This window comes from Scylla paramamosain, chromosome 32 (assembly GCF_035594125.1).
Source record: "Scylla paramamosain isolate STU-SP2022 chromosome 32, ASM3559412v1, whole genome shotgun sequence".
Lineage (NCBI taxonomy): Eukaryota > Metazoa > Arthropoda > Malacostraca > Decapoda > Portunidae > Scylla > Scylla paramamosain.
Window position 1 is genome coordinate 18,494,842 of NC_087182.1, and position 20,039 is coordinate 18,514,880.

Consider the following 20,039-nt stretch of genomic DNA (forward strand, 5'->3'; position numbering starts at 1 on the left):
CGGTACGAACATTCCGTCATCACCATTACATAAATAACCACTACAGTGTCACCACCATCATCATCATCATCACCAATAGAGAGAGAGAGAGAGAGAGAGAGAGAGAGAGAGAGAGAGAGGGGGGGGATGAGAGGTGAAGGAGGGTTTGAATGTCTTCTTTTTATCTCCCCTCCCCTCCCTCTTCCCTCCCTTCCCCTCCCAGCTTCCTCTCCCCCCCTCTCTCTCTCTCTCTCTCCCTTCCCTCCTCTTCCTTCCCCCTGTAATTATTTTCTGGTATTCCTTCCTCTTTCATCTCTTCTCTCCCTTCTACTTTTCTTCTTCTTTTCTTTTTCACTTTTTGTCTTGTTATTTTTGCATACTTTTCGTTTTTAAAAGTAAGGGATAAGTATTTCACACACACACACACACACACACACACACATACACACACACACACACACACACACACACACACACACTTTTTTCTTAGAAATGTTAACAAACACCTATGACTTTGCACGATCCTTTGTAATACTTTATCTCCTTCTCATCCTTCCTCAATATTCCTTTAAAAGTCAGTCCTTCGTGTGTGTTGTTGTTGTTGTTGTTGTTGTTGTTGTTGTTGTTGTTGTTGTTGTTGTTGTTGTTGTTGTTGTTGGTGTTGTTGTTGTTGTTGTTGTTGTTGATGCTGTCTTTTCTATTATTGCTATCATCATTACTACTACTACTACTACTACTACTACTTCTGTTGTTGTTGTTGTTGTTGTTGTTGTTGTTGTTGTTGCTCATGTTCTTGTTCTTTTTGTTATTATTTATTACTATCATAACAACAACAGTTAATAATACTATTGCTTCTACTACTACTACTACTGCTATTACTACTACTACTGCTACTACTACTGTTGTTGTTGTTGTTGCTCATATTCTTGTTCTTTTGTCATCATTTATTGCTATCATAACAACAACAGTTACTAATACTACTGTTTCTACTATTATTACTACTACTACTACTACTACTACTACTACTACTACTACTACTACTATTTCTACTACTACTACTACTATTTCTACTACTACTACTATTAAACGATGTCATGAACGTCTCCCCTCAGAAAGTAACAGTTGCATTATTTTTTTTATATCAAATTCTTATATTCTTGTTATTTATTGTTACTTTTTTTTTTGTATTGATTGCTCCATTTTTTTTCCTCGGATGCCAATTTGCAGGCGTAGGAACGGGCAGGTTGTTGTTGTTGTTGTTGTTGTTGTTGCTGCTGTTGTTGTTGTTGTTGTTGTTGTTGTTGTTGTTGTTGTTGTTACTACTACTACTACTACTACTACTACTACTACTACTACTACTACTACTACTACTACTATTACTACTACTACTACTACTACTTCAGTTATAATACTGCAGTCGTGTATAATGCTCTCTCTCTCTCTCTCTCTCTCTCTCTCTCTCTCTCTCTCTCTCTCTCTCTCTCTCTCTCTCTCTCTCTCTCTCTCTCTCTCTCTCTCTCTCTCTCTCTCTCTCTCAGCACACTACGCCTGGATCTCCGCATCATTGCATCTGACCGTGAGAGAAGGAAAAACGCTAAGGTGACGTCATTCACCTTGCACAGAAAACGGTAGACTGATTACTGGCGATGAACATGCAACGGAAGGAAAAGGTGGAAGACAAGTAGTGGAAGGTTTGCATTGACTGGTTATCCGTCTCACTGCGGTATGAGGATGATAGGTGGAGGTAGGCAGGTGTGTTTCATAGAGGGAGGGAGTGCCACGTGTAGATCTGGTGACTTCTTGCAGCTTACCTTATTTTCTTACGTTCTTATATGCATTAATTCATAATACTAAAAGTCCTACACGAAACGTTTTACAAGAACCTACAAGAAAATGGATTAAAAGACTAGATATTCCAGTTTGTAGTCAGTATAATATTTAATGGTGCCTGTAGAGAGAGTTTTTACAAATACCTGCTAGAAAAAAAGATTAAAAATAGATTTTTCAGTTTTCATCAGGTATAATATTTAAAGGTGATGGTTAAGAAAGAAACCAAGTGGTGCCAAGTAGCAGTGAAAGAGAAGATTTACCTTTTTAGCACCACAGTAACGGCCACACAAGAACATTAGAAAATAAAAGATGCCGCAAGAACCCTTCAGGCCTACACGTGGCGGTCCCTGCATGTGACCTGTGGCCCATAAGATGCCCATAGGAATTGAGGCACCATTTAACCTAAGGATCTTGTGAATGGAGGCCCTTTAGTTCAGTACCAGGCGCTCCTCACGTGACCTGTTGCCCGTAGGAACTGAAGAGCAATTTAATTTGAGGATCTTATGAATTGGGGAGGTTTAGTTCAGTAGCAGGAGCCCAATACCCAAGTGGTGGTACCTGGTGGCGGTCATGTACAACCATAAACTAATATAAGGATAAAAGGCGCGTTTCCTCAAAAATATATTTGCTCTACATGAAGCTACAAATAAGTATCTATTCTTGTGGTCATTTGGTACAAAAATAAGGGTACATCGAAAGATCTCTTTTGGGTTATAGCTAGTTGGGCGTTCACACACACACACACACACACACACACACACACACACACACACACAAACGACTAGAGAACTGCTTTCTTCACGTGCCACCAGGAAGCTTGAGGGTTCCGGGATGGACATAATTAATCAATACAATCACTGGCAATGAAGCTCCATATACGGTAATTGCTCAGTTACCAGCTGTATTACATCAGGAGCGTATTCCTAAACGTTTCGGCGCTCTATCTCCATTTCCAACAGGTTGTAGTGGAAGGCATTGGGTTTTCAAGGATGTTTTTTCCATGATTCGTTGATGGCTTAACAAATATTTTATACCATCAAGGGAAGAAAATCTATAAGAACACAACTAATAATCTCTGTAGAGTGTTCAAGGGTGTTTTTCCTTATGGCTTAACAAATATTCTATACCATCAAGGAGAAAAAGCACGTACAAGAACATAGTTGATCATCTTCGTGGCCCTTGAAAATAGTCCTAATGAGAGAACAAAGCATTAAAGGATTTGACAACAGCGACGTCTCAAAACAAAGAGTTTGTGAGGAGATTCTGAGAAAGACAATTAGTGATTTTTTTTTTTTTCTGAATTCCTCCCTTGTGCATTAAAAAAAAAAATGCGTGTGTGCTATCTGAGGCGTGCAAGCGTTGTGTTCTACATCTCAGACTTTGTGTTATAAATGCTTTGTCTGGGAAGAAAAGACGGGGGAAAAATATTGTGAGGAGAATGTGGTAGGAAAAAACTCTAGAAGGAGAGATGTAGGTATGAGGAGACGAGAGTGGAATGTGAACTTAAGTCTACATATATTATTATTACAGAATATCTATATGCACTGGTTCATGAGATAGCTAGATGTGGGAATATGTTCGTTGTAAAGAGAGCGTGACCTTAAGTGTACACGTGCCATTACTGCTGAGTATATATAAGCACTGGTTTATGAGATAGCTGGATGATGTAGGGACGTGTTCGTTGTAAAGAAAGAAGAGTGAACTTAAGTGTTCTCGCTATTACAATAGAATATCTACACGCACTGGTTTACGAGACAGCAGGACGTGGAGGCGTGTTCATCGTCTTGGAGGAAGAGAAGCGAGAAGGTGATGTGAATTGCAGGGTACTACTAATACTACTGCAGGCTACCCATAAGGCACTGCGCATTGCTTGGAGTGATACTAGTTTACAGAGGGCGTGTTCGTATCGGTGTGCTGACCGTACTACGTCACGTAAAGAAGGAACAAAAAAAAAAAAAGAAAAAGGAAAAGAAAAACAAGATAAGGACGGTTACGATATAGGAGGAGAGAGGCAGAGAAGAAAGTAAATTAATGTATTGTCGTCTATAAGGAACAGCGTGAGGAAGTGCTATTGTTCGGTGATGAATGCATGTGCTAGTGCGAGGGAGTGCACATCAAGCACATATGTGAGGAAGTATTTGAAAGTGTACAGGTGGTAAGTGTTAAGTGTCTTTAAGTATGAGAGAAACTAGTGTTAAGTGCTCAGAGTGTTTCCAAGTGAGAGAAACTAGTGTTAAGTATTTAGAGAGTGTTTCCAAGTGAAAGAAACTAGTGCTAAGTGTTTAGAGAGTGTTTTCAAGTGAGAGAGAAACAAGTGATAAGTGTTGGCAGTGTTTCCAAGTACCAGAGGGAAACGTGAACTAGAGTATATGATCTACACTAATAAGGAACTTCGTGAGGAGTGTTAAGACAGTGCAACTTATCACACACAGCCTCGTCAGGACATGATCAAAGTATAACATCTGCTGTTAGGTTAAAATACTGCGATTTGTTCTTCTTCTGTGTACATGTGTTAGTGGTCGAGGGAGGAGGCGCCGAGGAAACAGGCGCAGCTGGCGGGGAGCTGGAAGGTCTCCACGGCGAAGGGGAAGTACTCGTCACAAGGGTCGTACACCAAGAAGCGGTGGTAGATGAACTTCTGCAGGCACTTGGACTCGTAGCAGTGAGGCACCAGCGGGCACTCGGCGTAACTCTGGCATTCCTCCACGCGGGTCGTCTGTGTCAACACCTCGTAGTCCACCTGGAGAGAGAGAGAGAGAGAGAGAGAGAGAGAGAGAGAGAGAGAGAGAGAGAGAGTTAACGTTATATATGGCGCGGTGGTCAAATGATCTGATCAGCAGTCTATAACGAGAAGATTCGCAACACAACCCTTAGGACCATATTCTGAAACACTTCCGCGCCGCACTTCCACTGTATCCAAGTGAAGTTACACGGGTTTTTAAGGATTCTAGTGACAGATTAACAACATTTCTACGTTATTAACATGACAAACACTCTAGAGAACCACGCTAATCATCTCTGTAACCTTTGAAAATAGTCGTGGGTGGCGAGAGAGCAAAACGTTTCAGAATACGGCCCTTAGGAACGCTACAGAGTCGAACCTTACCTTTACATTATTGACAATAGTCCTCCAGTAGCCCTCAGTATTGATAGCCCGCAGCGGCCGCACATACGCCGTCTCAGATGGGCACAAGTAAGTCTCCTCCTTCAGTATCTCGGGTCTGTTCACCGAGTTACCAGTGTGCAAGTCAGCCACGTCAGCGTACAAAGTCAGAACGTGATGCTTGAAATAGTGCAGCGCCTCCTCCATCTCCTTCAGTGGGTACTCGTAGTCATACAAGCACCAGGGTTTCGTGGTGTTGTAGGAACATGTTGGAACTTGATCATAACCGTAACATTTGAATTCATACCCCGGTTTTGCGGTGGGAGGGTGATACGCGTGTGGATAGGCAGGCGCGGAGGTGGGGTAGCCTGTGGGGTGGTAGACTGGTGTGACGGCGTGATAGGCTGGTGTGACGGCTTCGTAGGCGTGTGTTACGTGGTGGTATGCCGGTGTGACGGGGTGGTATGCGGGGGTGGTGTGGTGGTAGGGTGCTGGGGTGGGGGCGTAAGTGCTGGGGTGGTAGGCAGGGACGGAGTGGTGGGGCGTGCCGTGATGGGAAACATAGGCAGGGTCGGATTTGGCGTCAGCATCTCCTCTCACCACACTTGCTGCTACTGCCCACACCTGTGATTGGAAGACAGCAGCGTCAAGGGAAATTTCATAAAATCATAGTCAGAATTCAGTTTCCAAATATCAACAGCAGCGTGGAAGTAAATATTGAGATGTGATCGTAAGAAATCGGTTCCCAAATGGAGTGTTAGATGAGTGGAATTAATTTGGGACCGTATTCCTGTTTCGACGCCTTATTTTTTTTATTTATTTATTTATTTTTATTTATTTTTTTTTTTGCATATACCAGACTAGTGCAGATTAGTGAGATTTTCAAGGACGTTTCATGATTTTAGTGACCGTTTAACAAGGAAAATACATGAAAATCTGAATAATAATCTCCGTGGCCTTTGAAAATAATCCTATTAGAGAGAGAGAGAGAGAGAGAGAGAGAGAGAGAGAGAGAGAGAGAGAGAGAGAGAGAGAGAGAGGGAGAGAGAGAGAGAGAGAGAATAAAATAAAAGGACTTAAAAATTTTTGAGTTTCAGTTATTAGGTTATTAGTATTAAATCAACAGGGAGCTTTAAAAGATTATATTAATTTATGCATAGGGATGACAAATGGATATAGGTAGCTATGTTTTTTTACAGGTACGGGTGCGCATATACTTAACGCCTTCAAGCTTCTTATTGTTCTAATGTCACGTATTAGTTAGGATGACGGTGCAGAGAGTGACGCAGGAGAAGGGCGTGGCAGGAAAAGACTCGCCAGGTCACGGGTTTTGAGGTTCGCGAAGGTGTCATTATCAACTTTCCTCGGTGAAATGATGGTGAAGGTGATGCAAGGTGAAGGAAAATGACAAAATACCCGATCGTTAGTGAGGGCGGAGGTCAAGGCGTGGTGGTGGTGGTGGTGGTGGTGGTGGTGGCCGTGGTGGTGGTGGCCCTAAGCTGACAGTTTAATGACACAAAGGGAACAGTGATGCGATTTTCAGTCTCATTGCGTCACCTGAAGAACTCGAGGGAGGAAACAGCAGCATGTTCCTACGGGTGTGATTGTGGTAAAAATGAGGAGTCTTTCTTTCTTCTTCTCTTCTTTATTTTATTTATCTTTTTATCTTTCTTTCTTTTGTCTTATTTTCTTTCGTCTATTTCTTTATATATTTATCTTTTTCTTTTATCTGTCTGTCTATCTGTTTATTTATATATCTACCTATCTGTTTATCTATATATATTTCTATCTTTTTACTTTTCTCTGTTTTTTTTTCTTTCTCTTTCTTTCTGTTTTTGTTCTTGCTCGTGTTCTTCGTTTTCTTCTCGTTACTATTTTGCTTTTTCTTCGTTTTTATTTACTTTTTTATTTTTTCGGTTTGTTTTCGTGACTTCATTTACGTTCCCCTTCATTAATTCATCCATTTTTCACACTTCAGTTTTCGATATACTTCTCTCCATTACCCGTTCAGTTCACATGCACCCATTGCTACTACATTTTCTATTCCCATCATTATCTCTCGCCTTCATTGCATCAGTGTTATCTCTCACGCAGCGGCAGTAGTAATGATAATCAGGTGGTGCACGGGAGCCACCACAAGTGTGTATACTCAGGTGTGCTCTATTGGTAAGCGAAGGTATTTCCGGTTGCATTGCCTCGTTAACCTTTACATGTCTCGCGGTGATGGTGGTGACGGTGGTGGCGATAGTGGTGATGGTGGTGGCGGGAATCGGTATCATGTTATATTGCTTCTCGAGTCTTAAAAAAGATAAATAAATAAAAAAAAAGTTAATCGTTAGGTAAATATTACATACATACATACATTTATACAGACATACATTTATAGATAGAGAGACAGATAGACTGACATAGAAAGGCGGATGAATGGATAAACAGATGGGTAAATGGATATACAGACATATAAGGAGTTAGAGAGATGGATACATAGCGAAATAAAGAAGCAGATAAACTTGAAAATATATAAATGAAAAGATAAATAGCTAGATAAGTACATGGATGGTGAGAGAGAGAGATTTATACATACGTAAACATATGCTAATACATAGATTAATACAAAAATATAAGTGAATAGATAAACAAATGATTAGATAGACAGATGAAGCCATAACAAAGTATATATTACCACTCTTATAAACCAAATTACTCGTGTTATGGAGATTATTGATTTTTCTTTGTATTTCATCATGTGTCGCATCAGTTAACATGGTCTATTTTGTCTTGCAAATGGAGTGACTGATATATAATTAACTTCAACTTTCCTGCCTTTAATACGAAAATCAGGAAAGTGGCGGCTTTTCATCTCGATTTCCCTAACAGTAGAAAAATATAAATAAGATAAAAATAAAATATGAAAAGTAAAGAAGGTGACGATGTAATGCGATGTTGTAAAGTGGCGAGGTGTGGTGCGGCAGGTGAACGAACTGTCAAGGTCATCCCCAGCTCACTCGAGAATAGGTAAGGTACACACACACACACACACACACACACACACACACACACACACACACACACACACACACACACACACACACACTTTTCTTCAGTGTGGGAATAACTGATCCTTCCTGTAAAACCACACATACTTGCAGGTAACTGATGGCTAATTGAGACACCCGCATACTTGAATGTCTCAAGACACTCCCTAACTTAACTCTGGACTTGCTTTCAGACTGCCTCCGTAACCTCTGCATTGTTTAGCGCGTCACTCAACACATCCAATATTATAAAGAAAACTTCTATCACATCATTAAGGGAGAATAGGGTCTTAAAGTGACAAATATAATCTTTTATAACCGCAATACTGTTTGCGGTTACCGCAGAGCTTATAAAGAAAAAATTTCATCAAAACTTTAAAGAGATTAGTTTTAAAGGAGCAAATATGGTCTTTATAACTACATTAGTATTTACGGTTACTGGAGAGCGAAAATAAATTATCAACATTGTTTGCAGAGAAGGGGAAGAGAGCATGTGTCAGCAGCAGTGAATCTTTTCTTCCAGCTTTGTCGCCCTTGGCTAGAGCTCCCCCGTACATAAGGTATCACAGGCGTGCCTCATGGATTAGGTCATGATTGGAGGCTGATTGAGTGTGGGGTCACGTTTTATATTCGTGATTGTGTTACTTGTTGCTGGAGGACTGAATGACTCATTGAATGACTGACTAACTGATGAAGTAACTGACTGACTAAGTAATTGGCTGGCTGGCTGATTGACAAACTGACTGTCTTGGTAACTGGCTGACTGATTAAATGCATGAATGCTGACTAACTGACCGACTGAATGACTGCCTAAATAAATGACTGACTGACTGAATGAGAGAATAAATTAATGAAAGAATGAATGAAAGATTCTAAAATTTGAATATTGAAATGTACAAAAGAATAAACAAGCAAATAACAGTGAAAAATTAACTCGTATGAACATTCTCTCTCTCTCTCTCTCTCTCTCTCTCTCTCTCTCTCTCTCTCTCTCTCTCTCTCTCTCTCTCTCCACCTTCCCACACGCTCACGGTTTCAAAAGAGAGATAATTAGCCGCGTTCTGAAGTCTCCCTGCTCCTAATAATGGTGCGGAGGTTTGAATCTCATTGCATTGTGCGTCTCTGCATCAAACCACGCCCCGCTCATCACGACTAACCTCTGGATTAATTCATATATTCCTGTTACGAAATTGGGACAGAAAGACGATGATGATAATGATAATGATGATGATGATGATGATGAGGAGGAGGAGGAGGAGGAGGAGGAGGAGGAAGGAGAAGAATAAGAAAGAAAAAGGAAAGAGGAGGGGAAGAGAAGGAGGAAGGAGAAAATCAAGAGAGAGGAAGAGAAGGAGGATTTAACAAAGCTATCAAAGTACATTATCATGAGAGAGAGAGAGGAGAGAGAGAGAGAGAGAGAGAGAGAGAGAGAGAGAGAGAGAGAGAGAGAGAGAGAGAGAGAGAGAGAGAGAGAGAGAGAGAGAGTGTACTGAGTATCGTGTGTTGATCTCAGAAATGACAATGGCAAAAGTGCTCCTCCTCCTCCTCCTCCTCCTCCTCCTCCTCCTCCTCGACAATAAACAGCCCTGAGGGGATCATTGCACTACCCAGCGTACAGTGAACAGTGAAAGGTGAAAGTACAGTGATTATTAGTTCAGGCGAAGAGAGAGAGAGAGAGAGAGAGAGAGAGAGAGAGAGAGAGAGAGAGAGAGAGAGAGAGAGAGAGAGAATTAAGCATCGGCAGATAAGCAGTGAGATGCAGGTAGACTCATTAAGGTGATGTGGTGGCATGGTGGTGGTGTGGTGGTGTGGTGAGGGATGCAGGTGGGGGTAGGGAAGATAGAGAGGGGGGTAGGCGTTCTCAAGGGTAATGGTAGTGTATGACAAGGTACAGTGAGCATAGATGACCAGACGCCACTTAGCAGGGGAAGCAGCGCGACTAATATGAGTTATGAATGCATGACTTGTTTAACCGCAGTAATTAAATCTTTCACTCCTACATTATTTTTCCCATAAACGCCAGCAATATTTTAAACACTTTTTTTTTTACTACTGTCTCGTAAATAATCTTATAAGCGCAGAAAATATTGGATTGTTTGCCTATTCTCTCTTATTTCTTCTGTTTCTATACAAATAATAACTTTTAAACACTGAATTTTGTGTTCTGGTTTCTTAAACGGTCTATTATCACCAAAATTGATAAGATTATTCCCCTATTCTCGTTGTATCTTGCTTTCATTCAAACAATAACTTTTAGACACATTTTTTTTTGTGCTCTCGTCTCGTATTTCCTTAATTCCAAAAATGACAAAATTATTCTCTTGTTCACCTTATTTTTGTTTCCATTTAAGCAATAACTTTTTAAATACTATTTTTTGCCATAGTCTCTTTAGTAGTGCTATGACTCCTAAAAAAAAAAAAGATGAATTTTCCGCATATTCATTTCTTTGTAAGGAGTTTTTATAGTAATGTTAAATGAAGAACATATAAGTTAAAGGATCTTAGAGTGTCATTACCAGTTCTCTCTTATGTATTCATGTTCTCTTCTTTTTTTTCTTACTCTCATCTGTTCTTTCTACTTTTGTCCTTACTTGTTATTATATTATCTTCTTTCTTTCCCCTCGCCATCTTTCTTTTCTTTTACTTCAAGTTACCTTCTCTAATGTAATTCAAATACAGATTATCTTACCGTATTCATCATAATCTTTCGTCTTGCTTCTAAACATATCATATTATTTCACCCCTATTCAATCTTTCCCCTTTCTGCTCTTTACTCATTCAGCTTTTACTGACTTTTAATAGCAACAAACTCACCTCCTCCTCCTCCTCCTCCTCCTCCTCCTCCTCCTCCTCCTCCTCCTCCTCCTTCTCCTCAACCACCACCTTTGCATCACTCCTTTGCAAACTCCTGACGCGGAGTAACACAGGAGCCTATACTCGCTTCTGCGACCGCTTATGTTTCGTCACCTCCCTACCTCTGTGTGTGCGTGTGTGTGTGTGTGTGGTGAGGTGATGTGGTAATGAGGTTAAAAGAGGATTTATTTTAACGAGTGTTTCTGTAATTTTAAGTGACCAGAGAGACAGACAGACAGGGAGAGAAAGAGACAGTAACAGAAGAGAAGGTGATGAGATGAGATTTGTGGGTTGCGTTGGTGGTTGTCGTGACGCAATGGTGAGGGGGCAGCCACGTGGATGTCTGGAATTACACTTGCCTCGGGTGTCATTACAGGAGTCGTGACGAGAGCAGATAGGCAGTGTAAGGATGGGGATTACTGGTGTTTCTGCTGCAGGTAATAATTGTGAAAGGTGGATGGTGGGAGTGATTATATTTTATTATGAGCTTCTCTTTGATGTTTGAGTTAAGTTTACGAGTACATTTGTATGAGGCCGATTTTATTGTGGGGGTAGGCGGTAATTCGAGGAGTGGTTTAGTTTAACGATTGTTTTGGTTTTCGTAGACAATAAATAGCTTAAATGAATAAATAAAAATGTAAGTAGTGAAAAGAAAAAAATGAATGGTAAATGCTACTTTTTTGTTTCTTTTCTTTTCCAATTATTGACTCTCTATCTCTCTCTCTCTCTCTCTCTCTCTCTCTCTCTCTCTCTCTCTCTCTCTCTCTCTCTCTCTCTCTCTCTCTCTCTCTCCACCACAGACAGCGAAATGAATGACGGGGCAGTTTCAGCCTTTCACTGCCTGTAATTCCCTTCTTGCTCAGTAAAGTCTTCAAGGGTTACCCAAATAAGCAACAAAAGTCATACTGTCACTTGCACCCAAAGGCATCACACTCCTTCATTTTGGTATGTATTCTCAAACGTTTCGGTGTGTTGCCTCACTTGGATTTAAGTGTGTAGTTTTTTTTTTTTTTTTTTTTTTTTTTTTACGTAAGAGGGCATCTGGGCGATGGTCGCAAAAGGTAACAAAAAATAATCAATAAATAAAAAGTAATATATATATATACCAAATTACGAAAAGAAATGTTTGGATTGTGAAAGTTACCAGTATTTCCAAGAGTGTTTTCGTGATTCTAATAAGATTTTAACACGTATTCTGCATCATTGGTTGAAGAAAACAACATAAACACCATCATGAGAACACAACTACCCAAGAAAAACGAAGAAGAGATGAAACACGAAAGAAGGAAGAATATGAGACGAGAATGGAAGAAGGAAGAAACAAAAGATAAAGGAGGCTTTTGAAACACTCCTTATGGCAGACCACAGCGTTGAAGATTATTGGCCTTTTGTCTTTCACTCGACACCAGCGAATTGATTCCCAAACGTATTCGACACAGATATAAGATTCCCCCCCCCCCGCCGACACTCGAGATCCTTGCACTTAGGATGAAAGACTTACTTGTGGGATCAAGAGAGTATTAGTGGAATCAAGGGCTCATTAATAGGGTTAGTGACTTATTAATAGAATCAAGAATATAGTAGGATTAAATACGTAGAGCTCACTAGTGGAATCAAGTACGTGTCACTAGGATCAAATAGTATGTTAATATGAACATTCTTGCTAATAGGATCAAGGATATGGCGTGGCACTTCATAGGAGGTCCCAATATAATCAATGCTAATAGAATGAAGTACTCTATTAATAGGATCAAACACTCTATAAGCAGAATCAAGAACTCACTATAAAAGATCAAGCACATGGATTTAGGAGTTACTAATAAAATCAAGGACACATTAGTAGAATCAAACACTATATTAGTAGGATCAACCGCTTTATAAGGAGGATCAAAGACTTACTAAAATTATCAAGCACGTGTATTAAGGAGTCACTTCTCAAATCAAAGAATCAAACACTCTGTTAGTAGGATCAAACACTCTATAAATAGGATCAAGCACTCTATGAAGAGGATCAAGGACTTACTATTAGGATTAAGGACATGGCGTGGTGTTCGGAGCTCGGAGGAGAGGGAAAGGGGGAGAGAGGGAACTTATGAACGCCATGACGGCCCCGGAGCTGCTATATATACGTGGTGGCACAGTGCCGTAGGTGATGCCAGGTGTCGCCAGGTGAGAGGACCTAATGGGCGGCGTGTTATTACCTGTAGAAGGTGAAGGTTCAAGTGTAGCCTCAGGTGCGAATTGAGTTCAGTGTGACGATATAAACGTTTCAATTTAATTAAAGGAGAGAGAGAAAAAAAAAGTAGATTATGTAAAAAGAGCAAGTTATTTTCATTCTATTTTTTTTTTTTTTTTCTAATTGTTATGTTTTGTTCATGGTCGATTGTTGTAAGTGGATGAGTGACTTAACTGGCAGCCATGACCGATACGCTGTCACTCATTTCGCTCATCTCACTCAGCTTGGCTCTTCCCGCACGCTGCCAATTACCAGGATCCGTAAAAAGTACAGAATGATAGAACTGATGATGATGGTGATGACTGTAAGGATAATGTTGATGAGAGCATTGTTGGTATCATTGTAGCATTTGTAGTAATTGTAATAGTTGTAGCAGTAATGGTGGTGGTGGTGGTGGGTTGATAGGTAGTAGTAGTAGGAGTAGGTGATAGTGGTGGTGGTGGTGGTAGTGATAGTAGCAATAACAGTGGATCCTAATAAGTAGATGAATTACAGGTATAAATTTTGGAATTGATTGATTAACTAAATGAATAACTGATTAAATGACTGACTGACTGACTGACTGACTGACTAACTGACTGACTGACTGACTGATTGCCTGGCTGACTGACTGACTGACTGACTGACTGACTGATTGCCTGGCTGACTGACTGACTGATTGCCTGGCTGACTGACTGACTGACTGACTGACTGACTGATTGACTGACTGACTGACTGATTGCCTGAGTGACTGACTGACTGAATGACTGACTGACTGACTGATTGCCTGACTGACTGACTGACTGATTGCCTGGCTGACTGACTGATTGCCTGCCTGACTGACTGACTGACTGACTGACTGACTGACGGACAGATGGACTCACTGACTCAAGGTGCTGCCACAAACGGGTCACATTACCTGTAAATTTCAAGATCCCACAAAGGGCGCCTCACCTGCCTGCCCTCCCCAGGTGTGCTTCCGGCGAGACTATTGTTTCCTGCTTGACTTTCCTCTCTGAGATTTACTTGTGTGTGTGTGTGTGTGTGTGTGTGTGTGTGTGTGTGTGTGTGCTATTATCTTCTCACGTTTCATTGTCGCTGTGTCACGATATTATTATTATTATTATTATTATTATTATTATTATTATTATTATTATTATTATTATTGTTATTATTATTGTTGTTGTTGTTGTTGTTGTTGTTGTTATCACAATGCTTACAGTATCTAATTAGGAAAGTTACCTGTACTTTTTAGGGTCAATGAACTTTACGTAAAGACAGAGAGAGAGAGAGAGAGAGAGAGAGAGAGAGAGAGAGAGAGAGAGAGAGAGAGGGAGGGAATAGGTAATAAAAACAAGTGACAGGAATTGAAAAGTTATTATTATCATCTACTTATTTTATCACTCACCATTTATTTATTTATTCATCTATCTATCTGTCTATCTATTTAACTATATTGATCTGCCTGCCTTCCTGTCTGTCTGTCTGTCTGTCTGTCTGTAATTTGTCTGTCTGTCTATCTATTTGTATTATCTGTCCATAAATGTATATCACTTTTACTTTTACTACTTATCTTTAGGCTTACCTGAGCACACCTGTCCAATCTAAGTACTCTTCTCACCTGTGCCAGTTAATGAGGAGGTGGGAGTCACGGTTTTGGTACCTGGAGGCGTCACGGGGAGGCGGAAAAATTATAGGGGAGGGAGGAAGGCACGGGAGGAAAGGTTAACGAATGAAAGGCAAGAGAAGGAATGGGATGGATGGAGGAGATGAATTGATGGAAGGAAGGGAGGGTGAGAAAGGAAGGGAAGAGATGGGAGGAGGGAAGGGAAGGATAGAGAAATGAGTAAGGAAGGATTGGAAGATGAGGCAGGAGGGGAAAAATATGGTAGAACTGGAGAAGGAAGAAAGAAAACGGGGTTAAGGAGGGATGTGAGGAGAAAAGTGGGGGAAGAAAGAGAACAGTGGAGAAAAACGAAAAATCGAAGGAGGATTGCAGAGTGGGAACGAATGGAAGGAAAGACAAAAGAGAGGAAAATATTAAAATTAAGAAATTTGAAAGAAGGATGATGAGAGAGGAAGAGAAGAAGAGACAGAGAACGAAGGAAAGGGAAGAAAAAAATAAGAAAGAAGCGAATGAAAGTAAGAAATGAGAGAGAAACGAAGAAAGAGAAAGAGTAAAAGAAGGATGATGAGAGAGAAAGAGAAGAAGAGACAGAACGAAGGAAAGGGGAAGAAAAAACGGGAAAGAGATGAATGAAGAAAAAAAAATGAGAGAAACGAAAAGAGAAAAGTGAAATGAAAAAAATAAATAAATAAACAAAGAAAAGTATGATCACACCTTATTTTACATTTCAATTCAAGGCGCAGTTCTCACTCAAGGTCCTCATTTAGCTACTGAAGGAGGCGTGGTGGGTGAAGGGCGAGGTGACGACCAAGTAAAAGTTAAGGAAAGTTAAGAGAACATTGAGATAAACGACAGGGGCTTAACCTGTAGAAGGCCAGGGCGGGTTGGGGGGGGGGGTGAAGATCTACCTATCACCTATCATTTACACGCGCAAGGTGATGGGGGAGGGAGGGGAGGATTAGTGAGATGGAGGGCGTAAGGAGAGTGTAGGAAGGGGTAGGTAAGGTGGAGGTAGGAGAGGGAGGTGAAGGAAAGGGTTAAGGAGGTAGAGAATGGAGGAGAAAGAGAAAGGGAGGAAAGTATTGGGGGGGAGTATGGGTAAGAGGGAGAGGGAGGTGAAGGAAGCGGTTAAGGAGAGAAAGGAGAATAGTAAGAAGAGGTTAGAGGAGAGAAAGAACGAATAGAGGGATAAGAAAGAGAGGAAGAGTAAAATAACGAAGGAAGAGAAGGGAGAATAGGAGAAGGAATGTAAGGAAAAGGAAGAAGAGAAGCATAGTGTAAATTAAAAAAAAGCATGGAAGAGAAGAAAGGAGAAAAGATGAAGATAATAGAGAAGGAAGGAAAGGAGGAAGAACAGGAAAAGGAATAGGGGAGAAAGAATAGAAGAGGAGGAAGGAGAGCAGAAGAGTAGAGGAATGAAGGAGGAATGAAAAAAAGAGGAAAAGATAACAGAAAACAGGGAAGGCAAAAATAAGTGATAAAAAAATCTGGAAATTAAAAAAAAGAGAGAAGAAAACAAAAAAGAAAAAATGCGCAAAAGATGAAAAAGAACAGAGGAGAAAAAAAATCAGAAGAGGAAATTTAAGAGAAGAAAAGAGAGTGGAGGCACAACAGAGGGAATAAGGGAGAAGGAAAGGTAATAAGGGAGGAGGGGAGGAGAAGGGAGAGTGGAGAGGAGGAGGAGGCGGAGGGTAAGCAGTGGGGCGTGAAAAATATTATTGAGAATGACAATAAAGGTTCTTGGTGACCTGACCTCGCTGGCACTGAGGTCACAGGGCGGGGCTCACACACACACACACACACATACACACACACACACACACACACACACACACACACACACACACAGATGGATTGGATGGATAGATGAATAGATAGAACATGATTGCTCTCTCTCTCTCTCTCTCTCTCTCTCTCTCTCTCTCTCTCTCTCTCTCTCTCTCTCTCTCTCTCTCTCTCTCAATATGTCTAAGTATATATATGTACGAGTATGTCTGTATGTAAGTATGTATGTATGTATGTATGTATGTATGTATGTATGTATGTGTCCATCTATCTATGTATCTATGTATCTACCTATCTAGCTGTCTGTCTGCCTCTATCTATCTATCTATCTATCTCTTTGTGTCATATGTTTGTCTTTCTGTTTACCTACCTTTTTATTTTTTCTATTTTCTATGTACCTATCTATCTATTTATCTATTATATCTATCTATCTGCCTGTTTGTTTCGCACCAGTCAGGATGGCCGAGTGGTCTAAGGCGCCAGACTCAAGGTTACCTTCCCTCTGATAGAAGGGTGCGGGCTTTCTGGTCCTCTCTGAGGGCGTGGGTTCGAATCCCACTCCTGACAAAGTTTTATAAAAACAAGGAATTTAGCAAATGTGATGCTAGACTTAATTTCAAGATATTTTAACCATAAATCATGAAATAAAAAAAATATATATATATAGTGGTGGAGTTCTGGTCGCCAAGTGACATGAGGGGTGAGTGGCTGCAGTGAGTGAGTGAGCCACCAGACAAACGACGTGGCGTGATTCATTGCACCCGGAGTGATAAGGGCGATACAAAGTGCTTTCTGTCCATTAAGGAAAGATTAAAGGAGATCTGATTGAAGATTACAAGATAATAAGTGGATTTGATAACGTGAAGTCTGAGGGAGTGTGCCAGAGGAATCATGCGCCAGTAACACGAGACACTAACAGGAAATTAGTACGACGGAGATGAGACAGATACAGGGAAGCCATATTGTTTTCTGTCTGCTTGTTGACGACGCGAGAGGCGAGGGAGGAGAGAGCCTTGTTCTGTTTCTATTCAGTTTACTCGTGAATAGTTTAATAACGTAGTAAATAGATAAAGAAATATCCTCTCTCTCTCTCTCTCTCTCTCTCTCTCTCTCTCTCTCTTAAACCCCTTTCTTCCCACGCACTCTGTTTCTCTCACTCATTTCTCCCCACGCACTAACACCCACTCACTCCTCTCCTCCCCCACCTCTTACTCTTCTCCCCACCCACGTCCCTCACCCTCCCCAGCCTCTGCCGCGCCCCAGGTGAAAACAGGTTAGTCTGCGTGCCACCTCCCGGGCCCGTCACGCCGCCAGAGCCTTGCCAACACTGGGATAATTTTAAGTTTCCCCTTGCGCCTCATCTTCTTTCCCTCACCTTGCATTAGTGTGTTGCTTTGTATTGAATGTGGTGGTGTGTGTTGTGTTGCGTTGTGACGAATTAAGTACATCGGTAAATAAATTAATTAATTGATAAAATGAGTTAATTAGTCGATCTTTTTCTTTAACCTTTTTTCAGTAGTTTGTTCGTGTGTGTGTGTGTGTGTGTGTGTGTGTGTGTGTGTGTGTAATGAAGATTCAGACGAAAATAAAGGAAAAAGGACAAAAAACAAGGAGGAAGGAAAAAAAAAAAGACGAAGAGGAGGATAAAAAGTAGTGATTTGTAATAGAAGTGTATTAAATATAGAATAATAAAATAGGCAAGTGAGCACGTGTGAGGGGGAAAAGAGAGAAAACCGTGTAAAGGCAATTGATTTGATAAAGGAGACATAACGAGAAGCAACAAGGAAAAAAAAGGCTTCGAAATGAATTGGTGGTAATGGAGGAGGGGGAGGAGTAGGAGGAGGAGGAAGAGGAGGAGGAGGAGGAGGAAATAAAAGAAAAGAATTGACAGGGAAATAAGGACTATACTACTACTACTGCTACAACTACAACTACTACTACAACTACTACTACTACTACTACTACTACTACTACTACTACTACTACTACTACTACTAGCAAGAAGAGGAGGAGGAGGACAAGAAAAGAAAAAGAACAAAAATTAGAACAAGAGAAGAAGAAGAAGAAGAAGAAGAAGAAGAAGAAGAAGAAGAAGAAGAAGAAGAAGAAGAACACTTTTTACACCTATACCAAGCAAGGACACCAACAAACAAACAAGCACTGTATTTAATCTTTGCATCTTCACCCCACTATTAATCTCATTATCTCTCTATTTACCTGTTTTATCTTTAATTTTCTTGGTTTCCTTATTTTTTGTACTTTGATTAGGGAGTTCCGTTCTCTCTCTCTCTCTCTCTCTCTCTCTCTCTCTCTCTCTCTCTCTCTCTCTCTCTCTCTCTCTCTCTCATTCTTCTTCGTGACTAGCATATTATTGGAGGAGAATAAGAAGCAGGAAGAGGAGAAAGAGGTGGAAGAGGAGGAGGAGGAGAAGGCAACACAGCATAGGATAAATTTAAGAGATGGAGGAGAACATAAGAAGGGGGAGGATATGAAAGAAAGATAAAGAGATAGAGAAGAGAAAAAAAGAGGAGGAGGAGAAGTAGAGGAAATAAATTAAATAGAGGAAAAGAAGAGGAGGAGGAGAAAAGAAGATGAGGAGGAGGAGGAAAGAAAAGAGGAGGAATAGGAGCAAGAAGAAGAAGAAGAGGAGGAGGAGGAGGAGGAGGAGGAGGAGGAGGAGAAGGTGCGTAGCAGAGTTACGATGACATTGCGATAAACAGTTTCCAAAAATAGCAAGACGGGTGACTCATGGTGATGCTATGAGGAGGAGGAGGAGGAGGAGGAGAGAAAACGAGAACCAGAACAAGAATATGAAAACATGAAAAGAGGAAGAAGGGGAAAGGAATAGGAGGAGGAGGAGGTAGAGAAGGAAGAAGAGAAGACTGCAAGAAGGCACAAACAAGGAGAAAGTAGAAAATTAAGAAGAGGGGCGGTAGGAAAGATAAAATACTTAAAGAAGAAGACGAAGAAGACAGTTCAAGGTGGAGGAGACGTAATAACAGTGAGGGAGATGATGAACAGGCTGGTGACGCGAAGACGAGGGACGAGAGGCCACGAGAGTGGTGCCTGTGGTCACCTTTGTACAGACCACAGCTCAAGGTGGTGATGGTGGTGGTGGTGGTGGTGGTGGGAGGTGACTGCCTCTTCTCCCTCCCTTCCCTTCCCTTCCCTTCCCTTCCCTTCCCTTCCCTTCGCCTCACCTACCCACATTATTATCTTTTATATTCTTCTGTTGTCTTTTCCTTCTATTTGTGTATATTTGTGTATATATTAATGCTCCTATTCTTAAACGGTCAGGTCTCTCACCAAGACTATTTTTAAAGTTTCTCTCTCGCCTCACCTACTCAAATCATTCTTTTATAAATTTTCATTTCATCTTTTTCCTTCTACTTATTTGTGCATATATCAGTGGCCTTATTCTTAAACGCTTTGCTCGCTCGCCAGGATTATTTTTAAAAGATTCCTCTTTTGCTCACATACTCAAATTATTATCTTTTACTCGTACATTCTCATTTCATCTTCTACTTATCTGTGTATATCGTAAGGTTCCTATTCTTAACGCTTTGCTGTCTCACCAGGACTGTTTTTAAAAACCACGATGGTGATAACTCG

The 20,039-nt window shown here is 40.8% G+C and overlaps 1 protein-coding gene, 1 non-coding gene and 1 pseudogene across 3 annotated transcripts in view; 2 read left to right on the plus strand and 1 right to left on the minus strand.

The window, feature by feature from the left end:
* The window catches only part of LOC135089350 (neurotrophin 1-like), a 102,967-nt pseudogene that overhangs the window by 74,201 nt on the left and 8,727 nt on the right, over positions 1-20,039 (plus strand). The window lies entirely within an intron of this gene.
* Positions 1,902-12,993, minus strand: LOC135089347 (uncharacterized). The gene is made up of 3 exons (XM_063984912.1): positions 12,824-12,993; positions 4,916-5,536; positions 1,902-4,549 (listed from the first exon to the last, which is right to left on the minus strand). The coding sequence occupies exons 1-3, from the start codon at positions 12,839-12,841 to the stop codon at positions 4,322-4,324; spliced, it is 867 nt and encodes a 288-aa protein (XP_063840982.1). The 5' UTR covers positions 12,842-12,993; the 3' UTR covers positions 1,902-4,321.
* Positions 16,880-16,994, plus strand: Trnal-caa (transfer RNA leucine (anticodon CAA)). Its single transcript has 2 exons — positions 16,880-16,917; positions 16,950-16,994. It is a non-coding gene; the product is annotated as a tRNA-Leu (tRNA).

What these genes read in the sequence shown, in the direction of transcription:
- LOC135089347 (XM_063984912.1), bottom strand. An exon ending in CTATTGTCAATAATGTAAAG is followed by an intron (nt 4,550 to 4,915) that starts GTAAGGTTCGAC and finishes CTCTCTCTCCAG; the next exon opens with GTGGACTACGAGGTGTTGAC.